This window comes from Sinocyclocheilus grahami, unplaced genomic scaffold (assembly GCF_001515645.1).
Source record: "Sinocyclocheilus grahami isolate Dianchi unplaced genomic scaffold, SAMN03320097.WGS_v1.1 scaffold5.1, whole genome shotgun sequence".
In the NCBI taxonomy this organism is placed as follows: domain Eukaryota; kingdom Metazoa; phylum Chordata; class Actinopteri; order Cypriniformes; family Cyprinidae; genus Sinocyclocheilus; species Sinocyclocheilus grahami.
This window is the reverse complement of record NW_015505184.1, coordinates 6,760,632-6,771,481: the sequence shown is the minus strand read 5'-3', so window position 1 is coordinate 6,771,481 and position 10,850 is coordinate 6,760,632. Positions and strand designations below refer to the sequence as shown.

At 38.2% G+C, this 10,850-nt stretch overlaps 2 protein-coding genes across 2 annotated transcripts in view; one reads left to right on the top strand and one right to left on the bottom strand.

Moving 5' to 3' along the window:
* Window positions 1-7,895, bottom strand: part of hfm1 (helicase for meiosis 1) — a 16,759-nt gene extending 8,864 nt beyond the window's left edge. The window contains exons 1-17 of the mRNA XM_016273398.1: window positions 7,827-7,895; window positions 7,109-7,212; window positions 6,893-7,005; window positions 6,423-6,642; window positions 6,042-6,292; window positions 5,524-5,565; window positions 4,858-4,928; window positions 4,648-4,780; window positions 4,381-4,532; window positions 4,196-4,273; window positions 3,950-4,105; window positions 3,662-3,862; window positions 3,493-3,581; window positions 3,244-3,287; window positions 3,043-3,144; window positions 2,795-2,940; window positions 574-668 (exon numbers count right to left, since the gene is read on the bottom strand). Of these exons, the coding sequence (XP_016128884.1) occupies window positions 574-668; window positions 2,795-2,940; window positions 3,043-3,144; window positions 3,244-3,287; window positions 3,493-3,581; window positions 3,662-3,862; window positions 3,950-4,105; window positions 4,196-4,273; window positions 4,381-4,532; window positions 4,648-4,780; window positions 4,858-4,928; window positions 5,524-5,565; window positions 6,042-6,292; window positions 6,423-6,642; window positions 6,893-7,005; window positions 7,109-7,179 (1,964 nt within the window). The 5' untranslated portion in view covers window positions 7,180-7,212; window positions 7,827-7,895. The remainder of the gene's footprint in view (window positions 1-573; window positions 669-2,794; window positions 2,941-3,042; window positions 3,145-3,243; window positions 3,288-3,492; window positions 3,582-3,661; window positions 3,863-3,949; window positions 4,106-4,195; window positions 4,274-4,380; window positions 4,533-4,647; window positions 4,781-4,857; window positions 4,929-5,523; window positions 5,566-6,041; window positions 6,293-6,422; window positions 6,643-6,892; window positions 7,006-7,108; window positions 7,213-7,826) is intronic.
* Window positions 7,896-8,156: 261 nt separating this feature from the next.
* Window positions 8,157-10,850, top strand: part of LOC107586139 (zinc finger protein 644-like) — a 29,975-nt gene continuing 27,281 nt past the window's right edge. Inside the window, exon 1 of the mRNA XM_016273385.1 lies at window positions 8,157-8,264. The gene's annotated coding sequence lies outside the window, so the exon portion shown is untranslated. The remainder of the gene's footprint in view (window positions 8,265-10,850) is intronic.

The following is a 10,850-nucleotide window of genomic DNA, read 5'->3' as shown; positions in this document are numbered from 1 at the left end:
TTATTTTTACGATTTAGTTTTAATCCAAATTATGCGTGTGCTAAGTGAGTGAACATCAAAGATCACACAACAGAATTGCGCTCTCGCTCTCTCTCTACCGTTAAGTAACTTGTGCATTGTTTTACTTATTTGTTTTTGACATATCCGACCGAACTACAAACTTTCCAGTGATGTCTGTGAGAAAGGGATATTCACTCGACAAGCTCACGCATCTGCGCCGCCACGCGCTCAATCCACTCAGTGTGCTTTGTTTATCAGCTCGTGCACATCAGCTATACAGGTGTTAATACTGAATGTTTAACGTTATATTCATTGCATACATATACTTCGTAGTAGACATCCTTAACTCCTTTCTGCTGTCTGTTGTTCTGTTGTCGGTGTTTCTTTGTTTGAATATGGCACTTATCACATGCTGTGTGGTATCGGCGTTTGGTATCGGGGCATTTTAACGAGTATGAGTACAAGTACAGGAGCTCAGTATCGGGCCCGATACCGATACCAGTATCGGTATCGGTGCATCCCTAGTTTTGGGAAAATAAAAATCCTTCTGAGACTGAACAAAATGTGTTATACCTGCTCTCTATGCTGTCTATGCCACTCAAGAAATGTGTGTATTTGTCCTTTGTCTGAGATCGGGTCATGATCACTGCAGTTGCTGTTGTATCAAACTAAACAAAAAACAAATCCAGTGTGTGCAGAGGTCTCCATCTTAAAGGGTCATCAGATGCCCATTTTCCACAAATTGATATGATTCTTTAGGGTCTTAATGAAAAGTCTATAACATACTTTGTTTAAAATTTCTCAATGGTAGTGTAAAACAACACCCTTTTTACCCTTTCTAAACAGCTCTGAGTCTGCACACAGCAACCCATTGTAGTGCATGTTTCTTTAAATGCTAATGAGCTCTGCTCACCCCGCCCCTCTCTACGAGCCGTTCTCATGAGATTGTCATGAGATTTTCTCATGAGAAAAATCTGGGTGTTATATTAAATAGCAACTTGTCTTTTGAAAATCATATTTCCCATGTTACAAAAACAGCATTCAAAGTTATTTTCCACATACTGTACATTACTGTTTCTCCTCTATGCCCCACCTTTTTGAAACGTGTCGATTTTTACAAAGCTCATCGGTCTGAAAAAGCGAGGTGTGCTGTGATTGGCCGAATACCTCAAGCGTGTGACGGAAATGTTACGCCCCTCACCATACTGTTGATGCCGTGTCCCGGCCAGAGCGACGAGACAAAAACATTAAAACCCATTATAAACGAGGCATTTGTTGCATCCAGTGGGGACATAATTACTGATTATAATGACTTATACAGTCTTTTTACGCATTGTATCGCGCCGCGTAAACATAAAACCCTGTCTGAATTTGTGATCAGAGAAATGACAAAAAAACAAGTGCTACTCCACACTGCCCAAAACTTGCGTTTGAATCACCAGTGGCAAATCCTTTAAATGAAAACTTACTTACGTGAGTCAGAACTGTCGGCATTTTAGTCTAACGTTACTCTCCCAGGATCAGTAAACAGTCCTCCATAAAATGTGCTGCACACATCTGGATGTTTGGGTTAAACTGTTCTGGAACAGTGTTGTAAATACAACTTAACCACTGATTTGTAGTCGTGTCCTCTTTTGGAAGACCAAACAAAGTAGTTTTGCTTTCACAACGAAAAACACAGCGGCCTAGCGGAAGCCCCGACTTAGCGTGAGCTGAGGCCGGGCTAGAGTGAGCAGAGGCGGCGGGGTTGAGAACGGCGCAGCCGGCGGATCCGACGAAGGAGCGTCAAGCACATGTGACGACCCCGGGCTTTGTCCATGGTGAAAGCAGATCCGCAGCACTAAGTTGATGTATTCCCTCAGCGACCAGCACGGATCAGCTTTAGGCATGATGAAGCGGATATCGTCCTCTTTTGGAAGACCAGACAAAGTAGTTTCGCGTTCACAACGAAGCACACAGCGTCTTCAGGACATGGAGGAAAGCGGCAACAATACTACAGTGAGAATAAAAGTTAAGCTTTCTTTCTTTGCGTGAACATTTGGGTGGCGTTATGCAAATCTTCCCACATAGTGAGGTAGATATGTGGGGGCATGTTAGAACGAGTCGTTTTAGGTAGGTGTGGCTGACTCTTAACTTTTATAAAGAATATCCCTTTGGATTTGAGACTTTAGTCTTTGCAACTTTACAGATCTTCTTTATGCACCAAGAGCTTGTAACACTCCAAAGAGAAAGGAAAAATTGAAATCGCATCATATGACCCCCTTTAAGAGACATTCTTGTCTACAACCGCTCCGGCGTCGAAACAATGGCGGGCTGATGACAGCTCACTCAGGGCGGGTCTAAGTTAAAACGCTAGTGTCAATCAACAATCGTGGGAGCGGCCTGGGTCTGTGTGACATCACACAGCCAAGAAACGGTTTGATATGAAAAAGGGGATATTATTTATAGGGATAAATAAAAAAACACTGAGTGGATTTTTTAATCATTATAGGGTGGATGTGTACAAACACTGCCCACACACATTTCAGTTCAAACAATACGTAAAAGTGAATTTTGCAGCCGATGACCCCTTTAATACTGTAACAGCTGTGTGTTTGCATTTCCAGTTGAGATTTAGCCCGAGTGCTTGAAATCTAACCACATTTTTATACATAATAAATGCATGTCTTGTAGGTTGGTTTGATTTAATACAATATAGTTAATTTATTTATAGATTATTATAACCTGTACACATAAAGAATTTTGGGCCAGGAGGCAACTTCTAAAATCACACTCTGAATTGTGTTAGCAGTACCTGAGGTCTGCCAGCTCTCCCAATCATCTGTAAAAGGTCAGCTTCACTGTACTCTTCACATGCACCACCGACATAGTGCAATGTGGATTTGATTACCACAAGGTGGGCTGGCAGATTCACACCCATAGCAAGGGTGCTGGTTGTAACTGAAAAAGGGGGGTTTTCCAATTTTTTCATATGCTTTTTATAATACATTATGTACTGAATAATCAAAACTAAATGAGTGAAAACATATTTGCAGAACTTACATAACACTGGCAAGTCACCCACAGTAAATGCTTCTTCAATCAATTTCCTGTCTGACACATCCATGCCAGCATGATGATATCCAATGCCACAAATAAATAGATCTGGAAGAGGTATACAAAAAAATGCTTAGTATACCTTTAAAAAAACAGTGACCAATGTATTCATGAATGTCAAACAGCATAAGTAATTAACGTACACACCTCTGAGTTTTGCATCAAGCAGAGAGTTTGCATATTTCATCAGTCTATGAAAGAGTTAATGAGTTATACTAAGAGATGTCCACATAAAGAGTAATCTTATAAATAAAGTTCAGATCTTGCAAAGCATCTGCATCTTTGGTAGTTCAACCACAACATGCTATGTATGTATATGTATATATATATATATATATATACTGTATATGTACATATACATTCATACATACAGTCTATGTAATGAGACTATAGTACCTTTGTTTGTGTTCGAGGCTCATAATGAATCTGGCATCCTTGGCAAGCACAGAAGCAGACTGTTGAACTCCTTTTCTCGTGGAGCAAAACTGTTAAATTCAGACAAATGTATTGCATAAATTTTAAAATACACAACCCAACACATTTGCATTCACAAAGATTCACTTACCACAAGGGTTGGTTTTTGATCAGAGTAGGTCTGAATAACGTTGGCCATTTTGTAGTTGAGAGAAAGATCAAACTTGAATTCATTCTGATTACTTCCACACGGGAACCCAAGCACCACTTTCCTCAGTTTCACAGGCCTATGAGTCTCATCCATCTCCAAACAAGTGGCAGGCCCTGACTCATCCGAAAGCCATTCAGATACCTTTAAAACGGTAAAGAACAGCACAGGAATAATCTAAATGAAGCTGAAAAGAGATTCATCTCTTTGGTACTTCCTCAAACAACTTACGTCCTGAATGTTTGGGATGGTAGCTGAGACAGCCACAAATCTCGTTGATGCTTTTGATTCTGGATTTACAGCCAGTTGATACGAGTGCATGGTTTTCATTCTGCTGACCACAACTTCAAGAGTTGCTCCACGGGTTTTGTCTTTGACCACATGTATCTAGAGAGGGTATGTAGACAAAAATGTCATTCATTAACGAAACACTGCCATCTGATTTCAAATACTAAATCAGAAATAAATAAATCAGACCTCATCAATGAGGAAGAGACTAACAGATGGCAATAAGCAGTTATCTTTCCACCTCCTTGTCATGCTGTCCCATTTTTCCTTTGAAAGAGAAAAAACTTTAAAAGACTTGAAAACTTTAAAAGACTTAAAAAAGACTTGTTGGAAAGACGTTTTATGTTTAGACTCTACCATATGTGGCAACTTACAGGAGTTGTAAAAATCAGATGAGCATCCTGGATTTCAAAAATGTCATCAATCTCTGTGTCTCCAGTTAACTCTTTGCAGTTTAGTCCAAGGGGTCCAAACTTCTGTTTCCAGTTTTCAAAACGCTGACTGCAAAGAGCCTTAATTGGTGCCACTGAAGCATAAACCAAAAAATGTCAAACAGTATTTGTTATTAGTGAATGAAAAGTCTCAAATAAAAAATGCTTAGTTATTAAGCTCAAATAATAATTGCTAGAATTGTAACTCACTGTACACAGCTCTGACATTGTGCCAGGCGTCTGAAGCCTCAATCAGTAGTCGAACAATGGCCAGCTCAAAGAGCACAGTCTTCCCAGAGCCCGTGGGAGCACAGGCAACAAAATTTTTATTTGTGTACAGAACCTGAAATAGAGCAATAATCTGCTGTACACTGTGTTTATGAACTTTACATTAAATAGATATAAATGCTAGAGATTTACATCATCCAGTGCTTGGGACTGCACATAGTTGAAGTAAGGGAATTCTTTAAACACACTTCTGAATTTAGCAGCTTACACATATTTCAAGGAAAACAATGAATGTGACAATAAATGCATCATTCAGTCCAAAATGTACATTGAACAACTTAAGAAATAATTTAAAGTCCCCATGAGTTCAGATATTTTCTTTCTAATATGATATATTTCCTTCTAAAACAGGATTTGGGTAGGATGTTTTGTACAATATAATTTTCTATATTCCCAGAAGATAATCTTTCTAATGAGAATATTGCCCAAAAGTGAATTTTGTCAGCGTTTAGAATACAATAGCATATACCAGGGGTGGCGAACGTCGGTCCTGGAGAGCCGCAACCCTCAATCGTTTTTCTCTTAAAACCCTAATCAAACACACCTGAACAAGCTAATCAAGGCCTGAAGGGTTACTAGGAAGCTACAGGCAGGTGAGTTTTAATTAGGGTTGGAGCTGAGCTCTGCAGGACTGCGGCTCTCCAGGACCGGAGTTCGCCACCCCTGGCATATACCATAGATTAGATCAACACTAATAAACACCACAAAGCCACAAAACTCTTATTATTTCGATTTCATGAGGTCTTTAATTATATTCAAATGTATTTCTGATCAGCTGGGCTAAATGAAAGAGGATACGAATTTCAGAGACTGGACGTAGTGTTCCTTTTCCAGATGACCCTTGAAAAACAATATCAATATTAACATGCCAAATATTCAGATCAACACTATTTGTTCTCTATGTATGGAAATTGTTACAGTTTTTGCACATGCCCTAAAAATGGCATATTTTACTCTATCATGCTGGGAACACACTGCATGATTTTCAAAGTTGCTGTTCTTCTCACACCACACGATTGTCTGGGGTACCATTTAGCTGCTGTTGAGTGCACACTACACAACAAATCGTCGACAGGAGGTCAGACATCACATTGAGGGTAAGATGGGTCACTCACATGCACGAGCACCAATTTGCCATTGATTTTGGGCATTTGAGTGAAAATCTGGGCTAAAATCATGCAGTAGGTACCCGGCAGTAAAAAGTACAGAGATTTAACTTTTTAACAGGTAGAATAGCTGGTTAAATTTGTGCCAACTTGGACTAACTGTATATCATGACATTCCAGTTAACTAATAGTGCTACAGTATTATATTACCTTCAAATTCTGCAGGTTTGAAACCAAAATGGAGATTATGGTTTGTTTTTGAAAGTACATCACATGTTTGTTCTGTTTGGCCAAAGTCAATAAAGGGACTACAGGTAGCAACAACATGTGTAGTCTGTGGACCGGTGGTTGTCATGGCAACCTGACCAAGGAAACCGGTGTCATTTGTTGTTGACATCATCTGATTTGGGATACCATCTTCATCATTCCCTGAGATCCTTCTTGTGGGAGCTCTGAACAACCTAGTTTTACAATAGAATCCAGTCTGTTTACCCACTTATTGTTCTACTGCCAATATCCATTTCAAACACAAAGAACTGCTTGTTACATCAGCAAATTTTGTTAACTCAATCAAGATGTAGCAAACCGTACTGAGTCTTGAAGGGAGGAGCACTGGGAGTAGGTAAAGGCCTTGCTTCCACAAAACCCATCCGGTCAACAGCTTGATCTCTTTCTCTAGAAGGTTCATGGGTCCACAAAACAGATTCCTCCAGATCATGTGATTTCACAGTCTGCCACTGGACACTTGCGATGGGATTGTGAATAGGTTTTTGTGCAGGTGGCAGAAATTTCTTTGATCTCTGAGAGAAACCTTCATAAATGAGAAATGAAATAAAAAGTAATGCTCCTCCTGTAAATTCATGCAATATACACATGTAGCAATAAATGTACACACACACACATCACAAATACATTTTAAAAACATTTTTAATTAAAGACTTATTATAAAAATAAAACTTTTCAACCTATCAATCTTGATGTTGATTAAAAAAATGGATATTATATGCTGCAACTACCCAAACCTATAATCTTATTTGAGCTTAAATCCAAACAGGACTCACTAAGTGAGAAAAGGTGTGCTGCCTCTCCCTGGATGTCTTGTGTTGCAGGTATTTGTGATAATGAGGGTGGAGCATCAAATGTCCAGGAGCCCTGTCCCTGACATAATGGTTTCCTAAACAGAGTCATAAAAATAAACAGTTTCTCGATTTATTCATTCTTAGATATCTGGCGTGTCTCTGAACAGGTATCATGTGTAAAGGCCTAACGTTACTCACACTTTATGAATTACTGGCCCGTCATAAAACAGGTTATCCACTGACGAAACGCCTTCTTCTGAGTCTAACATCTTGTGTTTGCCACCGACATCCTGAAAGAACAACTGTGATATAGAACATTAAAATATGAAGCTGTTATTAGGCATTACAACATATTGAAGTAACGCAAGCTATTTACTGTAAGTTACGTTACTGTGAACCCTCGAGTTTAGCTTTTAGCCACTGGCTATCGTGTCTCTGAGGTAAAATAATTAGCTGAGCGCGTAAGGTAAGCGGCGGAATGTCTGTTGGCAAAAATAGTGAAGTGACTATTTTTATCGTTTTATCTAACAAAACTGTGTTTGTGAGGAATACTTCGTAACTGGCGCTCTCTTGAAGGCGGCAAGTGAGCCCGCGAGCTGTGAAATGTGTGAATCGCGCGCAAGGTCACGCGGTCAGCATCACAGTATTAAACACTGGTATTTTATTATAGAAAACAGATCATATCTGCTGAAATGCTCATTCCATTCCATTTCACGGATTTAAAGAACAGAAAGCCACAATATTATAATTAAATTCATAAATACAACGCCTTTACATTAGTATGATACCGATAGCTGACTAGACGTATTTTTGTGGAAAAACACCTTTGATGGAATTTGTTGCGTTTCTCCAGTTCAAACTTGATGTATATATGCATTCATCATGACTTAACACAAAATGTTTAGCTGTGATATACCGTGCTATCAACGTTATTTTGTTCCTAATAATTGGTTGAGAGAGCCATTGCCATTCTTTCTGCTTATCCTCTTCTGTTCACTTTACCGTCAGTACTTCTACTTGCCACCTATTTGGAATAGTCCACTTTTTGTTTGGGGGGCATTATTTACATGACTCATACAAATAATTAATTTTCTCCCGATTAAATGTATCCAACATGTTTATGTTGTTTATGATTGTATCATAAATCCGTAGTTGCCAGTGGGTAATCACAATATTAACATTATTTTTAATACATTTTATCAAGTTTTTGGAGTCCCCCTCGTTGAGGCGCAGTGTCTTTGTCTGTGGACTATCGAGCAAATATGGCGGCTTCGCAATAGATGGAAAGCTTGAGCGAGCAAAAATGAAATGATTTCACTTCAGTGTTACTGTCCACAATCGCAGCTGCAGAAAGGTAGGCTAAAATGCATTTGGCAACAACATTAAAAGGTGAAACCATCAAAGTGCCCCCAATATTTTGATAGGGGCAAGTGGTTTTAAGCTTGATGGTGAACATAATAGGGCTTGACTGCTACCTTGCTAGCACACTCTCATAGTATGTAGTAACAGCAATGCCTAAACAGAAATATGTCAGTGATATATGTAAGTTATTAATGCACGTAAATCTTGATCTTTACTGCATCTCTGAATTATTAAAAATGACTGTTTATGAGTACATTTGTTGCAGGGTTGAATGCATGTTATGTTTTGTGAACCACTAATTATAATATAGAACTTGATCCACAAAGATATAATGTGTTTTTTAAGAACTTGAATCACAACAATAATACCATGACAACTGTTAATGCCCTTAAACGTCTTGTTTATACATCCAGACATAAATGTTTTACTAAAGGTACTTTTCTCGGAGCATGTGATTTACATATCATTATCATATGAAGAGATTACTCATGCTATCTGTTGGTAATTATTTGTACATTGTTGTCTGTAGTTTCATTTATTTATTTATTGTACAATGCACATAAACGATCTGAATTCCTTCTCATATTTTTATGCATGTACTTGGGATCTCGGTTTCTGCTCAGTATCAAGTGTAATGTATAATGCATATTCTTTAGTGTTGTTATATTGTATTACTGTCTAAAACACTGTCTAGTTTTGTGTCATTTCCACTTTCACTTGTGTAAGCATGCAAGACCAACCAGTTGGGGGTGCTTACCATATTGCATGTAGAATAGGGATTGATTGGCTTACTAACTTTATACATGTTGAAAATTACTTTGAATATTGATAACATTGTTAATCAGCTGTCGAATGTAGCATGCATTGATGTTGTTAACCAGCTATAGTAATGAGCAGCCATAATTAACCACATTAATAATTGTATTTTTTATTAATATAATTTTTTCAGTAACCTGGTGGTGCACTTATATTTTACCAATTAAAACATAAAAAAACTAATATATTACTGTTATAGCATTTAATTATTTACTGTATAAATATTACCCATGAACAAAACCATTGTATGTACAAACATGAATGGCAAAACCGTCTTTGTGACCCATGCACTATTAAGTCCATAAAGTGTAGGAAATATTTAAATTTAATTGAATTTTGCGGTTGCAAATATGCATGTTCATGCATGGATTTTTAAAAATAAATACATCAATATATACTTATTCTATTTTTTTATTAGGGGTATTTGTTAGGCACAAAGCAGTGTTTATATAATTTACAGTTTCCAAATAACTTCACAACTAGCCACAGTAATATAGAATACAGACTTAAAAAAATACTTACAATACTTACGTAAATACAAAGTAAAAACAGTGAAAATAACTACATCTTACCATAATTGCCGTATACAATTAATTTTGCGGTTGCAAATATGCATGTTCATGCATGGATTTTAAAAAATAAATACATCAATATATACTTATTCTATTTTTTTATTAGGGGTATTTGTTAGGCACAAAGCAGTGTTTATATAATTTACAGTTTCCAAATAACTTCACAACTAGCCACAGTAATATAGAATACAGACTTCAAAAAATACTTACGTAAATACAAAGTAAAAACAGTGAAAATAACTACATCTTACCATAATTGCCGTATACAATAGTGTTGTTTGAAGCTGCCATCATTTCAACAGAATCTGGCCTTATTAAAGGGGTCATATGATGCTAAAAAGAACATTATTTTGTGCATTTTAAGGTTCAAAAAACACATTATTTTCCACATACTGTACATTATTGTTTCTCCTCTATGCCCCGCCTTTCTGAAACGCGTAGATTTTTACAAAGCCATCGGTCTGAAAAGCGAGGTGTGCTCTGATTAGCCAGCTATCCAGTGCGTTGTGATTGGCCGAATACCTCAAGCGCGTGACGGAAATGTTACGCCCCTCACCATACTGTGATGATGCCCTGTCAGACTGGAGCGACGAGACAAAAACATTAAAACCCATTATAACCGAGACATTTGTTGCATCCAGTGGGGACATAATTACGGATTATAATGATTTATACTGTCTTTTTACGCATTGCATTGCGCCGCGTAAACATAAACCCATGTCTGCATTTGTGATCGGAGAAATGACAAACAACAAGTGCTACTCTACACTGCTCAAAACTCGCGTTTGAATCGTCAGTGACAAATTCTTTAAATATAAAAAATGTACTTACAGTCTGTGAGTCAGAACAGCCGGCATTGTAGTCTACTCTACCAGGATCAGGAAACAGTCCTCCATAAAATGCGCTGCACACATCTGAATATTTGGGTTGAACTGTTCTGGAACAGTGTTGTAAATACAACTTAACCACTGATTTCTAGTCGTGTCCTCTTTTGGAAGGCCAAACAAAGTAGTTTCGCTTTCACAACGAAACACACAATGGGCTAGAGTGAGCGGAGGGCGGCTTGATTGAGCGGAGGCGGGCGGGCTTGAGAATGGCATGTCCGGCGGGCTTGCGGCAACCACATGTGACAACCCCGGGCTGGACTCCGCTTCGTCCACGGTGAAAGCCGATCCGGCGATCCACAGCGC